The 17,761-nt window shown below is 34.4% G+C and overlaps 1 protein-coding gene across 1 annotated transcript; it reads right to left on the minus strand.

Annotated features, from left to right (window-relative positions):
* Nucleotides 1–7,882: 7,882 nt before the first annotated feature.
* Nucleotides 7,883–17,131, minus strand: LOC145814019 (pentatricopeptide repeat-containing protein At1g62350-like). Its single transcript, XM_082910515.1, has 2 exons — nucleotides 16,755–17,131; nucleotides 7,883–8,663 (listed from the first exon to the last, which is right to left on the minus strand). Exons 1-2 carry the CDS (start codon nucleotides 17,052–17,054, stop codon nucleotides 8,247–8,249), a joined length of 717 nt encoding a protein of 238 aa, XP_082766641.1. The 5' UTR covers nucleotides 17,055–17,131; the 3' UTR covers nucleotides 7,883–8,246.
* Between the last annotated feature and the right edge of the window lie 630 nt (nucleotides 17,132–17,761).

The following is a 17,761-nucleotide window of genomic DNA, read 5'->3' on the forward strand; positions in this document are numbered from 1 at the left end:
TCGAACAAGTAATACTGAATTATTACATTATATTCGGTTTCTGTAGGTTTCACAAGCAAATACCTACTCTAACTTATGCCATCACTGAACAAAACAAAAACACTGTATGTAAAAAAAAAAAAACACGAAACCACATGTCCTTCACACCTCCAAAACAAAACAAACTCACAAATGATGAAAACAAAACAGCACAACAATTTTCTCTCTCTAGGGTTTGAGCAAAAAAACAAAAACAAAAAAGGAGAGAAAAAGAGGTTTCCTTGTACTTCATTATAAACTATATATATACATATTTTTTGCGGCTGCATATTCTTGCATACATATATTTGTATGTATTGTTAGGGTTATAAAGGTCAATGCCGAGTCGAATAAGGATCCTGCAGTGCTAGAGAGCTCTCGAATTGCTCAACAAGTTTGCAGTGGTCTACTTAATAAGTGTGTGGAAGGAGGGATACAATAGCATGAGTAAAGGGCAAAATTGAATATTTATTGTGTGGATTGAGAAAAATAATTAATAATCAAATTAATAAGTGTGTACTAAGAAATGATATGTACTGAGGTATGTAGGTGTGTGAAAATAAAATTTTCCCTTAATGTTATAATAGACTAGTGAATGTACTGTTAAATTTATAAAATATAAAATTTAATTTTCATTTAAAAATATATATGTTGTTTCCTAGACCGAAGGTCTTGAGTTGGAGCCCCATCCATGTCACTATATAAATTTTCTTTATAAAACAGGTTACATGACATTTTAAAAAATGAAATATCAAATCTAGTAATACCGTCTCAAGCCTTTTCATATATCACTTTTGTAATAGATAAATATATATTTTTTATGTGCAAGTGATGATTGAAATAAAAATAAATCAAAAAAATCGAAACATTTTCAATACTTACTTAAACCTTGATTCTAAATTTAAATTTGAGTAAAAAATACTCAAAACCCCTCTAAAATCATTAACTCAAGCCCATAGCAAATTAAGGACATTTTTTTTATACCAAGAAAGTGAGACTCAAATACTCAACAATAATTATGTCTACCTTAGTTATTTACAAATTATCATTATTTGGGATATAATAGGAATTTGCAAAATGAATAATAGAAAATATTTGTATTTTCCATTTGAATGCTTCATCTTAAATGAAAATTTTACTCAAATAAAATAATAAAAATAATGACAGGAGATGGTTTCACTGGTGACTAGGACATACTCTCTCAAATTTATATCTACTTCTCCAAAATCTCCAGCTACCATTCTCCTCCTATCAATTAAACAAAAATATTCTTTTTCGCATTTAGTTGTGTTTGAATTTGGGTCATTTTTCAGAAAGTCTTATTCTTAAATATTGTATTTCATTTAACCCATTTTCTTTTTTAATATTCTATTAGGTTTTGTTTAAGGTAATATGACCAAATCATCCTTCCAAAATTTTTGAGCATGTTTCCATTTTGAAACTAATATACAATAAAAAATTAGGGCAAATTACCTAGAAATCCTTTCTGAAAAGGGAAAATTGGTCTAAGGTCCCTCTCCCACTTTTCATAATGGAAGAGATCCATAAAATTATTTTTTGATGTCTAAGATCCCTAAACATACAACAGAGAAATTTCAGTCCTTTATATTATCTTCATCATCTGACCCACTGCCATCCCCAACAACCCGACTCTCAGTCCTCCTCATTTTCCAATACTTCCCAAAGCTTTACCCAGTGGAGATTCCCGGCCTCGTTCTCCTTCTCTCCTTTCCTCTCATCGCAATCGCATACATCTTCGTCTCCGAAGCCCTCGTGATCCAGGCGCTCATCTTCATCTCCTACGCCGGACTGAAGATCCGCGACATCGAGCTATTTTGTCGGCTCCGGACATGTGTTTTGGTGCAGCGTTGATCCAGGTTCGCTTCCGACGGCGCTGGGTTATACTCTATGATATTTTTGATCGGTACTGGTTGCGTCAATAGTATTTCACTTAAGTTCACTTCTAAAGATTCTTCTAGGTGAAGTCGTCTTTGTTGAATATTACAGTTTATATCTAACACAGTAATTATTTTGTTTGATGAACTTCCAATAAAGATGGATACCCGTATGGAGTCAAGTACTTGGTGTGGTTCTATTTTGTTCCAAGTTACACGTACAGTTCTGTGTATTTGTTCTCTTTTAGCATTTCCAATTATGTTTTGACAAAAAGCAATACATTGACTATTGAAATGTTGGTGTGCTGTTGTACTGGAGGATCTGAATCCTATATTCTTAAGTTCACAAAAATAGAAATTGAAGCCAAGTGTAGATTAATGAGAAAAGTGATCTTCTGGTTGAAACTAGAGAAATTCTTTGATTTTTTAACTGAATTTGCTCTGGGTTGAAACCAGAGAAATTCTCTGGTTTTTGAACTCAATCACCAAGTTCTGTTCATAAAAATACAACTTTACTATAAATAGAGAGAATTTCTCTGGTTTGTCTGGTTTGAAGAGAATTTCTTTGGTTTTGAACCAGAGAAATTTGTGGGTTTGCGGGTTTGTTAGACATGGGTTTAATTGTAGTTAATAGAGCCAGAGAAATTTGCGAAGTCAAAGAAATTTCCTGGATAGCCATACAAATTTCCTTTCCACAATTTTCTCTGGATTTATTTGGTACTCAGAGAAATTTCAATTTTCTCTGGAGAGAATTTCCTTGGAACTGAAATTTCTCTGGATGTGTATTTGTTCTCTTTTAGCATTTCCAATTATGTTTTGACAAAAAGCAATACATTGACTATTGAAATGTTGGTGTGCTGTTGTACTGGAGGATCTGAATCCTATATTCTTAAGTTCACAAAAATAGAAATTGAAGCCAAGTGTAGATTAATGAGAAAAGTGATCTTCTGGTTGAAACTAGAGAAATTCTTTATTTTTTAACTGAATTTTCTCTGGGTTGAAACCAGAGAAATTCTCTGGTTTTTGAACTCAATCACCAAGTTCTGTTCATAAAAATACAACTTTACTGTAAATAGAGAGAATTTCTCTAGTTTGTCTGGTTTGAAGAGAATTTCTCTGGTTTTGAACCAGAGAAATTTGTGGGTTTGTGGGTTTGTTAGACATGGGTTTAATTGTAGTTAATAGAGCCAGAGAAATTTGCGAAGTCAAAGAAATTTCCTGGATAGCCATACAAATTTCCTTTCCACAATTTTCTCTGGAGAGAATTTCTTTAGAACTGAAATTTCTCTGGATTTCAATTTTCTCTGGAGAGAATTTCTCTGAGACTGAAATTTCTCTGGATTTCAATTTTCTTTGGAGAGAATTTCTCTGGGACTGAAATTTCTCTGGATCCTGTTAAGGGACCTTAGACATCATGAAAATATTTGATGTCCTTTATACTATAAAATCATAATATCAGGGACCTTAAAAAAAATACCCCTTCTGAAAAGTGTGTATTCTATTTAATTCCAAAACTTTTTAGACAGACCCAAAAGTCCTATACCCATTTATCTTATCATCTCTTCCCTACCCCTTGCTTCTTCTCTTTATCTCTTTATCTCCTTTTCTCTGATATCGATGACGACGATGACCGTGCCTTCCTTTTTTTTTTTTTGTCTTTTCTTTTTTCTCTCTTTCTAATCTATAGTCACCGGCGACCAGCGGCCATCATTGATTGGGGTTCACGGCAACCACCAGGCACCAACTCCTTACTTCGTGTTCACTGATGGTGAAAAAGATGAGTTTTTGACGAAGAAGTAGATCTACATTAGATCCAACTAGATCTAAACCAAAAAAAAAAAAAATAGTTGTCGGAGTATAAGCATCTCTCTATATTTATCTTTTTCCTTCGATCTCTCAATCAGTTTTAATAGTTTTTATGTACTACACACTTCTATTTTTCTGTTGTAATGAAGAAAATTTTCAAGTTTTGAACAAGCTGTTTTCGAGTTTTAATTACAGGTAGTGAAAGTTGTAAAATTTTACTGTTCAGAACTGTAAAATTTTGCAGTTTCATAACATATGTTTTCAGTTTGATTAATAAAGATAAATATTTAATAGAATCATACTTTGAAAATGTAATATTTTACATTTTCAAAGCTTGTTTTTCAGTTTAATCAATATTAGAAATTATTTGCTTAAACCCTACAAAAATTGAAAATAACATATGTTTTTTTTTTCCATTGTTGTTTGTTATTCTTAGGTTTTTTTTTGGATCAATATTTAGCACATTTTGCTATGTTTTTTCACTTTAATTTCTCAATTTCTTCTTCCTCTTTTTCTGGCAATATTATAGACGTTCCAGTGAGTTTCCAACGATATTCTTGACGTCCAGTGAACATTCTAGACATTCTAACGACTTCCGGTGACGTTCAGAACATTCCGGTGAATCTTCGGCGACATCCTTCTGGTGACATTCAAAACATTTCTGCAATACTCTGGCGAATTTTCCGGTGACTTCCCGATGATGTTGAACATTTTAGCGAGTCTCCGATGACCTTCTGATGAAACTCCAGTGGTAATGAGATATAGCATCATCTTTAAATTTTTTTGAAAAAAAAAAAACAAAGATTTTTTTGGTAACAATTAAAAATATATAGGACTAATTGGTACAAGTTTTTTATTTTGGGATTAGATGGATTTTGAATTTTGTGTATGAGACTTATCAGCAAATTTCTCAAAAAATAATAATTGTTTCTCATTTCATGGAGAAAATTTCCCTCTCATTCTAGTGAGAAAATCTCTCTTATTTAATGGAGAAATCTCTCATTTATTCTATGGAAAAAATCTCTTTCTTATTTTAGGGAGAAAATCTCTCACATTCCCAAAATCCTAAATCGTCTACCTTACTCCGACGTGAAGAAACAACACTGTGAACATTCACATCGATCGAAGTGTAGGCACCGTGAACATCTACATTGCTGGTGGTTAATTGTATTTGTACACACATAACAATTGGCTTAATATAAATTGTGGTAAATAAATGTTGATATGAACTTTCACATTATAAAAGTATGTTGGTAAAATAACACATTAATATTGTTTACGCTTGTATGACTATTTATAAATATGAATATTAACATTGATTAATAGTGTGATGGTCACAACATCAATTGCAACACATTACAATGTAATAATTCACTATGTAATAATCATGTAAAACTCATACAATAACCAGTGATATGTAAACATTCACATTATGCAATAACCATGCAATCATTACTCTACATTACACGTCATGCAACCATCACATGTTTCTAATGTTGAAGTTCATATCATAAAATGTAAAATATTAAAATATGATAATTCATAACAATAATAACTTCAGTTAATGTGAACGCTCACATTCACTAAAATACTCACCCAATAAGCATACATACATTAATATATGAAGGTATACATCTGTTGCAAAAACACAAAAATAAGAAAGTGAACACCCCACATTATAATAATATAATACCATAAGCATGAAATGACCAATAATATATGAACATTCACCTCTTCAAAAAAATATAGTTATGTCCATATTTTGTATTGTTAATCCCAAACTGAAAATTATATTGCCATCATTACACATCATTATAGATTAGACAAGTTCAAATTCACACCATCAAATATAATGGCAATAAACATGTAAACATTCCCCCATAATGATATAATCACGCAATGTGAACATTCACAACATCAAAAATAAAAATAAAAACAAAAATAGAGCCCTATATGAACGTATTACCAAACAAAAATCATAACCTCATTCAGCGAAAATAAACTTGCATCTCCATCTATTCCAGAAAATGAAGTTCAAAGGAAAAAAACAGAGCATACAATTCTTTATATAATCCAAACATAGAACATGCATCTCTAAACAAAATAATACTAATCTTGAGACGAAATTATCTACTCGTTTTATCCCTCTTATCAATGTTTGGCTTTGCAAAATTACGTAAAAAAACCGAGTATAAACAAATAACACTAATGTAGTCTTGATTCGTCATCTTCCTCCAACACCAACGAAACCCCAACACAATAAATAACACCATAATGAGAGTGAAACTGAATCACAATCAAAAGCGTGAATCATGATAACTGCCAAAACAAAAGGATAATGAAAAAGGAAACGTGTATATCATTTTTGTTTGTAATGTATATCAACAATAAATATAAAAGTATAATAGTCCAACAAAAACACATGGGACTAATTAGGTTATAAATTTTCTTCAAGGATTTATTAGGTTAGAACACCCATAAATGGGATTTATCAATAAAAATCCCTTGAATTTTAAATTTATTCAAAAAAAATTATTTATAATATAATTTATTTTTTAAAAAAATTCTTAATTTTTTTTTAATTAGTTTCATTCATAAATTTATTGTAAAACCAAAATCTAAGATACAAATCCTTAAGCATTAAGCGGGAAGCGAGGTCCAAATCCAAGATACAAATCCTTGAGCATTTTGTTCGCACAGAGACATGAGAGATGCATGATTGACTTGTGGTCACTATTTGTCAGCCACCCTAAAACCTAAGGGTTCATTTGGAAATTGAGTTGGCTTTTTGGTTTTTTAATTTTTTTTGACTATTTTAGTTTGGGACTAAAAAACTTGATTTAGAAAGGACTTTTGATTTTTTTAACTTTTTTGATCTTTTTTGTGAGAGAAAGAATGTAATGATTATGGGTTAGAGGTGATGTTTTGTCTTATTGAGCTAAAAAGCCTATTTTATTTTTTGTGACTAAAATAGTTAAAAAACCCCAAGTTGGGCTTCTCAAACGAAGCCTAAATGTGGTTTGTGAATAAATTATTTTAATTAGTTATTTGATTTTTTTTTTTTAAAAAAAAAAACGTGTAAAAAAAAGTAAAGATGGTGATGTAATAAAATGTTTTTGTATTTTGAAAGAACCAAAAAAAAAAAAAAAAAAGAAAAGAAAAGAAAAGAAAAGAATATGTTTTAAGTAAGTGAACCTTTCATCAAATGTTTAAGTAAACATAAACTTTTTCATCAAATCACAATGATTTAATGAAAAGACAAACAATATTTAATTAATTTAATTTTTTAAAAATATGTTTCACTTAATACATCTTAAAAACTAAACAGCAACCACCCAACTCCTCAAAACTCACTAAAATTTTTAACCTCATAAAAACGTCAAAAAAAACCCAAATCCCAAACAACCCGTTAAAAGAAGTTTCACAGAAGATCAATATCAGAACATCATACCTACATTGGCATGTGCAACATGATTAAGCAAATATAACGGTAAACGAGGCACTCAAAAAAATTGCAAATAATTATTTTATTTTTGTAAATAAGATGCACCAATAAAATAAAATAAATAAATAATTGCAAATGACAACTCACGGTAAAATAACGCTCAAACCATGCGCCTGTCAACCAGCATTTCACCGGTGTCCATAAATGGAGCACAAAATGGTTCAAGAAAGAAATTTGCCAAAAAGCCAATCTTGTCCAATAACTCTCCACACATGTCAAATTTAATTAATCAAATAAATGTTACAGCAATTGTTCCGCATTCTGACACTGGTATATTTCCACGAGTAATGATAGAAACTCTAATAATTTTATTAAATGTCTCATATAGGTGTAGAATCCATATCATATGAATTCCATGTGAATCCTACACTTATGTAAGACATTTGATAAAATTTTTAATAAAACTTTTGATGTTTCTAACATTTTTATATTTCCACGGAAGTCATTTATAAAAGAAAATCATTTATGATGTGTTTAGAAGCATAAATTTAAGTCGACATTTGAAAAAATAAAAGAAAAAGTGAGAATTTTTTTTAAAAAAATTTAAATTTAGCTTATATTTTATTTATATTTTTCATTTCTCTTTTTTTCTCTTTTTAAATCTCTAGTCAAATGCATGATCCAAAAACATGCATAAACTACGAATCAAGTCTCTAACTAGAGTAATCATCCTGTATTCCATAAATTCAATACTTAGAGGGTCTGAAAAATGAGACAAAAAACACAAGGCGTTACTGGATTGGCACACAGACAGACACGTGGTGCACCGTACCTACTAGATAATTTCTGCCCTAACCATGCTTCAAGTAATGAGAATCTCATCATGTCAACCCTAATTTCTTGGAGATCAAGCTCCTAAGCGCAAGCATTCTACTGGAACAAGTTAGTATCATTTGGAAGCATATATCTGTAGTAACTCATCAACAACTTTCCAATCTTGTCTACTAAGCATCCAGTCCTATCAATGGCTATTGCCCTAGGAAAGTCCAAGGTGAGCTAATGACAGTGAATTGTAGCATCCTCTAATCCTCTTCATTCTCTCTTCTCCATTCCTGATCTTCAAACAGGTCTTCGGGTGGGTCATACACAACCATATCTGGGAAAAGCTCCAAGAAGTCATCTTTCACCTTGTCCCTCAATTCTGGGTATGGAATGAGTCCTTTTAGTATGACTCGATAAGGCAAAGAAAGTGGGGGATCAGGAGATTGTCTCATTTCATCATATATGTCCATTGCATCTGAGGGCAATCCACTATCCAAGAATGCCCTCATAATGTCACCAAAGGTATGCTGATCAAAAAGAACTCCTTCTCGCTTCAGATCTTGCCACACCCGCTTTGCTTCATCCACTTTCTTGTTCCTTGCAAGCATAAAAAGCATATCTCTGTAGAAGAACATGTCTGGTCGATACCATATTTCTTTACGCACCACATCATACAACTGCAGAATGAAATATGAATGTCAAAAACAGCTAATATTGGACCTACAGTCCACCACAATGCATGTTCTACTTGCTTGAATTAGTAAGCAACTAATTTTTAAAGAGGAAATCAGAAACAATTATTATAGCAAAACATAGGCAATAACTTCAAGTATGAGACAGTATATAAATTTTTCATTGAATTAAAATACATTCAATCAAATTTCTCACTTGAATTTCAGCATAAAATTTGAGTAATAAATTGTATGAAAAAGTAAAGGCAGAATAATCAGAAAGCCCAGGTTAGATCAATTATAAACCCAGAAATTCACTGGGTCTGGAGTTCAGTCTGAAATAGGAACAGTGGTTTTTTTTTTCCGGATGGATGATTCCAGGAGACTCGGAGTATCAGAGCCAGAATGATATAAACAGAACTATTTCATGAAATATCGTATCTAAAAAATCAGCAAAACATGTGGACATGCTGTGATTTGTCACTTCACAAAGAACATATAGCGATCCCGGTTTCCCTTTTCATTGGTTGGGGTGTACATCTCGTTTACATCCTTTACTCTTTGTATTTGAGTCTTGGGTTGTGTTGGGCAGGTGTATAACAGGTTGGTTGAGCTTAGGAACCAAGTGTAGTTGCCCAGATTTTGGCCTTCACGCTCGAGCGGGGATTTTGACGCTCGAGCGGGCCCTTCGTTGATGTCTGTCCGCTCGAGCGGGGTTGTTGACGCTCGAGCGTAGTTTTTCATCTTCCAGTATCTCCTCTGCAGTGTTGTGCGCTCGAGCGGGAGTTTTGACGCTCGAGCGGGTTGTTGTGTGTGACGCTCGAGCGGGGAGGTTTGACGCTCGAGCGGAGACCTGGTTCTGTAAAAGTTCTGGAAGTGTGTATCCGCCGCTCGAGCGGGATTGTTGACGCTCGAGCGGGAGTCTGTGAGTGACGCTCGAGCGGGGCGACTTTTATATAAACCCGAGATCCGACTTTTGGATCACTTTTTCAAGATCTTTCCTCTCTTACTTTTCCAAAAAGCCATTTTCGGAACTTCTCCCTCTAAAACCGGCCCTTCTCTCTTAGATTTGATCTAGTAGGAGTTGTTTGCTCACTTTTGGTCTTTACGAAAGTTGTGTTGATCGTCGAGGGCTACATTTTAATCTGAAAATTTCGGAATTTGAAGCGTTTTGGTTTTGGTCTTCATCTCCATTGGAGCTCGAACTTTGAAGTAGGGATATCCTACTCCTCTTTATGAGCTTTGTCTTTAAATTTTAGTATTTTGAGATGTTGGGGTTGGTTTAGTAATTTGTGAAAGTTTGGGGACTTTTGTGTAAATTTACAAGAATTGGGGTTTTAATTATATCAAACCTAGATGCATGTTTGGCATGGAAAATGTGAAATTAATGTTAAGACATTAATGAAAATGGAACCAAAGGGTTGTAATGTAAATTATGGAAAATGCCCTAATTACATTGGTTAATTAATTTGCATAATTAATTATGAGAAATGAGGAATTGATTTGGGAAGTCATGGGATAAAAGGGTGTAGTTGGATTATTTATCACTCACCGAGTTGGAATGTTGATTATATATCCATTGTTGCATTTATTTTCTGTATAGAAATAACTGCTTTGGGTTATCGGTGGAGGATAGTCTTGATTGTTGTAGACAATGCATGATGATTAGGCAAACTAAAACTAATCGATTGAATGTGTCATAGAGTATGACGGTGAATTGAATACATTAATTCTATGTATTGATTGATTGTGTATAGAACCTTTGTGTTTATATGCGTTGTGTGTAGAGGAGGAGATGGGGGATGCACTCCGCGGTTTAGGGAAAGATGGGGGATGTACCTCTAAACCGGATAGGATTGGAGGAGATGGGGTATGAACTCCGTAGACACAGCTCATATGCTTGTCTAGAGAAGTGAAGATACAGCTCATAGGCTTATCTTTGAGAAGTGTAGATACAGCTCATATGCTTGTCTAGTGAAGTATAGATACAGCTCATATGCTTATCTAGTGAAGTGTGGATACAGCTTATATGCTTATCTGTTGATGCGTAAGATGTTTATCTGTTGATGTGTTGATATAGCTAATATGTTTATCTATTAAATAAGGATGGAAAATGGAAAGTGACCTAGACTCGTATGTTATGAAATTGTGACGTGATATATGCGGATGTATCGGTGTTGGCCATCTATCAATTGCTAATCTTTTAGTCATTGCTCATAGTTGGTTTAGTATATCTCTGCTGGGCTGTGGCTCACCCTATATGGGAACATCATTTTCAGGTACAGGTAGCATGCCACCTCCAAGGACGTAACTTGGGAGGCTAGAGGCGGGCAGACTTTTGTTGTCTTTTCCCTTTGATGTATTACATGTATATTCAAGCCAAGGGCTTAATGTGTAGATGAGTTAGTACTCTTTTGTTGTAACCAAGTGTTAGCTTGGAAAGCTGTAAGCCTTTAGGGCATTTGCTTTTGTCGTTAACATGTAATATTTTTTTTTTTTGTCATGAAACTCTGATGAATAGAAGAATGTGGAACTTTTATATATATTAATGTATGTCCATATTGATGGGTTTAATGTTATTATTTTGAGGGCGTTACAGAACATATTCAGAAACGTTGGGAACCAACAGCTAGAGGTAATCTGACATTACATATTAAGAGGTCTAGACAACTTCAATCATTAGGTAGACCTCTCCCTTAATAGCTGATCTGAACTCAAGCCTCTTGTTAACTGCTATCTGGACAATGCAAATGCTCACAGCTGAGGGGAGCATTTTTACAAAGAATGACTCATCAAATGCCATTCAAATGTATATGGGTAAATGTATAGATCTAGAGGTATCATTCCCTTTATAGAAACATTCACACCATGACTATTTGGTCTTGGTGATCCATCCACTGGCCTTTCTCCACCTCTCAAAATTTCAGACCGGAAGTATTTATTGAGCCTCAAATGGGAGCACTCTCTTGCATGTTCTTCTTTTCTTGTTCAGGAGCACAAACCTAGAGCTACAAGGAGGATTTTACCAAAGAATGTCTCAAAATAATATTCAACAGTAGAGGATAAAAGCAACGGGCCTAGAGTTATCACCCCCCTAGTAATTAGTAACCACTATACATGGCTTACTCAAAGAATCGCTCAAAACTTTTTTTTTTTTTTTCGCCCACCTCCTCCATTTTAAATTGAAAGTATTGAGAAGTCTCATCTGGGGAACGCTCAACTTGTTTATTTTCCATTTTTTGTGTTCACTAGACTTCTTCATCATAATATAAACATTTTTTTTATTTCAACTTATTGTCTTTGTTTTACGAAGGAGATAGTGGTGGATGGGTGCCGGTGAACAGGAATGTGAGAATGTGTCTCACTGACTGTACAACCCACTTAACCTTTTTTTTTTTTTTTTTGTTGATAAATAAACAAACTTTATAGGGCTGCATGGAGAAGAAAGATTCATGTAGCCGACCCTATTTGATAGGACTTAAGGCTTGATTTGGTTTGGTTTGGTTTAAACAAACTTTATTAGAAAAACATCAAGATGATGCAAAGAACACAAAAACACGACCCCCAAAGGCCTAGCAAAGCGAAGAAATCAAATTATCCACAAAATTTACAAAAGCCAAAACATCTAAATCAACCGATCCCATAACCCAACTATGTAACACCATAAGAAACTGCTTCTCTAAACAAGAAACCAAATGAGACACACTCTGAAAAACTCGCTTATTCCGTTCCAACCAACTTAATTTATAGACGACGCTTTATAAAATCCATTGTAAGATAATGGTTTTGAATAAATGCAGCTCTCCCAGAAACAATTTTCTCTTAACGCAGCAGCCTCTAGGTAAGGTAATCAATTTTTTATCCATTAAAGTTAATGTAAGAACCTGATCTTAAGGAGTGGGTTGCAAACAAACCTGTGACTACCATACTAGAAAATCCTTTATCACCACTTCTATTCAATGTCAGAAAGAAAATTTGGGCAATCTGAAGATGGAGGAATAAAGTTAACCAAATAAATCAGGGTTTTCCAATAAGTTCAAGATGATTGGCACATCTAATCTTTCTTTATCTTTTTCTCCCTCCTCTTTTTAGCTAGGCATTTTTCTCTTCACTTTGCAATGTGTCACAAGCCAAGCTTCAAGCATGGGACCATGCCCTTATTTTCTTGTCTCTTGCCAACCCAAATCTTTTTGTATAGGTAGTAGTGTCCAATTATGCACATCTTGTAGTAGGAGCATGTGTCGATTTTCCAATGAAAAGGGTGGTGGACCGAAGAATTGTGTCAGAGCCATATCAAGAAGATGTGTTGTAATTTTTCCAAAGGAGTTTAGGGTCATATAGTTGTATTCCAACCGGTTCAAGCAAATCTCTTGTAATTATTTTTTAAGACCCACTATGATTGTTCAAACAATTTGATGTTACCTCCTGTCTGTTTTGTAATGGCTTAGAAAACATATATAAGGGAGTGTAAGCGAGGTGAGTCCAAGCCTATGAAGCACGGACATAGACACGGGACACGATAGGACACGGACACGGACATGTTGACACGCAAATTTTCAAAAAATGAGGGACACGACACGCTAGGGACACGCTCAATATCTATATTTTTATTTATTATATGCAAAATTAAAAAAAATATATTATTTTTATTAGGGTTGTTCACGAGTTGAGTCGAGTCGGTTTCACACTGAACCGTCAGTCGAACCGACCTCGGTTTACAGGAGTGTTCATTTGATTTCGACCCAAACATTGCTCGAAACCGTGGACATCGGGCACTCGGTTTGGCAGGCGGTTATCGGCCCACTAATCTTCCATTTATTGCTTCAATTCCATGGCTTTTGTCCCTTCCTTTCTCACACAAATCACAGTACCATACATATATGCAACACAACACAATTACAGTAGCAAATTATACAAATCTCAGAGATAACAAACTCTCTCTCACACACTAGAAAGAATGAAGTAAAAATTGAAAATAGAGAGAAGATACATATCTTTTTGCCATGGCACAATGTCACCGTCATCACTACTATACATCACCGCCATGTACGATTCTTGATCTTCCGGCACAAGGGTTTTGATTTCGGTAGATCTAAGACTCGAAGATGATGAAAGGGTAAAAGAGAGAGAGGGTTCAATGGCTTTTGGGTTTTGGGTTTGGTACATCTCAAACTTGAGAGAGAAGAGGGTAGATGAGAGGGTGAGAGAGATAGAGACAGACATGATGAGGATGAGTGGAGGAGACGAAAGGGTTTCATGAGAGAGGAGATGTCAGAGTCTGGGGGGATGAGACAGATCTTGGGAAGATAATCTGTAACCTTAGGGATTCCCTAGGAGGTCTACACTGCTGCTTCAATACGTATGCAAAATACCGCCCAATCTGCTAAAACTGCACTGATCCGCATCAATCCGCATTGCTTTAACCGCTAACCGCGGTTTAAACTTTAAAATTTATAATCCGCCAACCGAACTGCTCCGCTATAGTTCACACATATATATTTTTTAACTTCCAATGAAATATCAATGTAAAAATGAGTGTGAGAAAGATTTAAGATATGAAATTTATTACAAATTAGTGATTATATATATGAAACATATTATGTAAAATTACTTTGTGTTATGTATTTAAAAAGTATTATACAAATTAGTGTTGTATATTATGCAAATGTATGATAATTAGTTAGAATATTTTTTAATCTGCTAATCTGCTAATCCGTCAATCTGCCATTCGGTTTGTAATTTTACTCTCAAACCGTCCGAACCGTACCACGCACACCCCTGCACGTAACTCACTGCACTATATAAATAAATATATATAGTTCGGTTGGGTTGGGTTTAACGGTTTATGTTGTGTGCAATTTGATGGCCGACCGAAATTTGCAGAATTTTGATGCATTTGAACCGTTGCCAATCGAGAGCTTTTCGAAACCGTTCGTGAAAGGGTCGGTCTAGTCGTTCTGGGTTGGTTGTGTCGGGTGATTCGGTCTTGTTAACGGCCCTAATTTTTATTTATTTATATTATATTATTTATTTATTTACTTTAATATCAAATATCATTCACAAATTAATTGTTTTCTACAAATACAAATAATTTATTCTATGTATGTTAATATTTAGCAAACAAGAATATCCAAAAGAAAAAAAGAAAAAAAGGAAAAAAAGAGGAAAGAAAGGTTTTTGTTACCCAAAAAAAAAAAAAACTATAAAAAAAAATTTCATCAGAGAGAGAGAGGGGGGAGGGAAGAAAAGAAAAAACGAATGGAAGAGAGAGAGAGAGAGAGAGAGGGAGTCGAACACAACGATAGAGAGGAAGAGAGACAAACAAACAAACAAACACAACAATAGAGAGTGACGAATAGAAAAAAGGATGAAAGAAGAAGAACAATGAAGAAAAGAAGAAGATTAAAGAACAGATTTGAACACACAGACACAGTGACAGAGAAAGAAAGGATGAAAAAAGAAGAAAATAGAAGAATAGATTTGAAGAAGATACCTCGATCTAGGGCTTCAACCTCTCTGTCTTCAATGGGTTAGGGTCTCTCTCTCTCTCTCAAACGTGTCCTTAAGGTGTTCAAGAGTGTCCCAAGCGTGCCTTGCTGCAAAAATTCAAAAAAGAAAAAAAGAAAAAAAAGGGACACGTTAGGTAGAGTGTCCGACACATGTCCACTGCGTGTCCGTGTCGGACACCCATACGTTGCTTCTAGAGAGGTGCTCGTGCTTCATAGGTTCAAGCCCTTGTGCATTGTGTTAGCTTACATGCCCCGCCTTTCTAACTGTTGTCTGGATACTTGCTCCATTAATAAAGGTGCTTTTGTTGCCTTCAAGTGTGCTCCTTGTTGTTTTATTGTGCTTCTATGTTGCATGCTATCTTGTACCTTTATTTGTTGCTCACTTGTGCACTGTGGGTGTGTGTGTGCGCTAGTATTCTTTGGCAGGCTTCTTTGGTAACCGTTCAAGGCACGTGGCACACAACCTTGCACTACCGTAAAGTGTCGGCTAGTGAATTAATGAAAAATTGATATCACAGCCTTAAATTGTATGCAACTAATTCCAAATAAAAGTAAAATGAGGAATTGATATCTTTTATTTTCACAAACTAAATCATACACGAAATATACATGAATGTATCCATAATATTTGAGTTGTGTAAGGGCTCCACCCTAGCCCATTGGTATTTTGGTGCATTATGTGAGGACAATCTTAAAATATGTTGGTAAACATGAACACATCCTCTTCCATGAACATTAATTTTAAAAACACATTACAGCAAATGCTCTTTTACAAATGTAATAAGATGAGGATATTCGGGATACCCCCAAAGCAGTTACAAATCAACAATTATTGTTCTCTGTAGTACTCAAACATTCATTCCATGTCGCCTAAATCTACTAGTAGTTTCAATTAAATAACTTAAAGATTCCAACACAATTCAATCCTTTTGCTTTTTAAAAATTAAAAAAAAAACATATTATTATCTTTCATCAGATTTTCCCAGCAACTAAACAAAGATCCGAAGATCGGTGAGCAATGACATTTCACATTCTTTTTTTTTTTTTCTCTTTTCCTACATTACTGTGAAAAACAGAGGTTACTAGTGCTGTATTTGGTTCATTGGAATGAGAGGGAATTGTGATTCCAGCTTTCCTATGGAATGACCATTCTTTTAAAACGGTAAAAGATGATTTCATTTGTAATGCATTTGTCATTATTTTTTAAGTCTACCTGAATGAATATTTTGATAGAATGATCATTCACCAAACACTACCTAAATGTTTTTGGCAATCATATTTGAAGGGTAGCCATACTTCCACTCCACATTTTGCTGCATCCACTCCACACAAATTACCAAAAAAGAAAAAAGAAAAAAGAAAAAAGAAAAAAGGAAAGGACATGAGGTAGAAAGATGCCCAATTTCACATCCTGTTGCTTTCCTATTCCTAAATTTTCTTGGAAACCAAATATATAGTTTTAACAGAAACAATCCAAAAAAACAAAAAGAAAAAGAAAATTCATTTTTTTATTCCATCAATTATATTTTCTCCACCGACATTTTCTCAGCAAACAAACAACAAAAAGAAAATTTTAAAATCTACGAACCTTGATGCAGAGAAAGACGAGGTCTTGTCTCTGGAACTCGGCGAGGACGGCTAAGAGGTCGGACTTGAGAAGGCGAGACACATGGGACTTCATGAACCGGTCGAACCGAACCGGGTTGGATTGAAGCCTCTTGAGCTCTTTGGCCACGATCAACCCTTCCTTGCCCATCTCCTTCTTGCGCCTCCATATCGACAGGGCCGGGTTCGAGGCCGAACCGGTGATGCAGCGCGCGAACCAGTCTCGTTGGCGGTTCGGGGAAGCTAGGGTTCTCCGCAGAAAATTTGAGCCCAATCTCAGCATTGTAAACGATTCGAAAGGGACAGTGAGAGACCACCCTGGGCCGGGTCGCACGCTCTAATTCATTTTTATAACTAGTCGTTGATCTGTATAAATGGACGTGTTATTATTATTTTTTTTAAAAAAATTTAATGGTATTTAATTTTAAATTAAAATTAAAATATAATTTTAATTATTTATCTTGATAATATTGACACTATTATTTTATAAAATTATTATTTGAATACTTATATATGTACATATTAATTTTAGTTAAATTATTTGTATATTTTTAATAATTTTAGTTCTATTGTATTATAAAAGTGAAATTATCATATAATAATTTTATATGATATATATTAAATTATAAAATCTATATAATAAGGGAAGAGAGTTTTTGAAAATATATAAAATGTATGAGAGATACATTTTAATTTAATGGCTGAGATTAATTCCAAGTTTATATCAATGGTTCAGATCAATAGATCTCTCGCCCAAGACTTCTCTCCACCTACCTACGTCTACCTCCCCACCTTTCCTTTCTATCTCTCTTTCCCTCTCCCTCTCTGTTCTTGAATACATCTCTCTTTCACAGATACATCTCTCTCTTCCTCCTATCTTTTTCATACGCTACTCTCTCTTCTCTTGTGATGACCACCGACCACCTCTCCTCTCCCTCGCCGGAGACCCAAACTCGAACCCTCTATTCCTGTCTTCCTCCCTTCATCTCC

This window comes from Camellia sinensis, unplaced genomic scaffold, assembly GCF_055761805.1.
Source record: "Camellia sinensis isolate YWXY unplaced genomic scaffold, ASM5576180v1 Unanchor1, whole genome shotgun sequence".
In the NCBI taxonomy this organism is placed as follows: Eukaryota; Viridiplantae; Streptophyta; class Magnoliopsida; order Ericales; family Theaceae; genus Camellia; species Camellia sinensis.

Excerpts from the sequence above, each read along its gene's own strand:
- LOC145814019 (XM_082910515.1), bottom strand. The coding sequence starts at position 17,054 with ATGCTGAGATTGGGCTCAAATTTTCTGCGGAGAACCCTAGCTTCCCCG. Across the intron at positions 8,664-16,754 it reads TCGTCTTTCTCTGCATCAAG|TTGTATGATGTGGTGCGTAA; the intron begins GTTCGTAGATTT and ends TTCATTCTGCAG.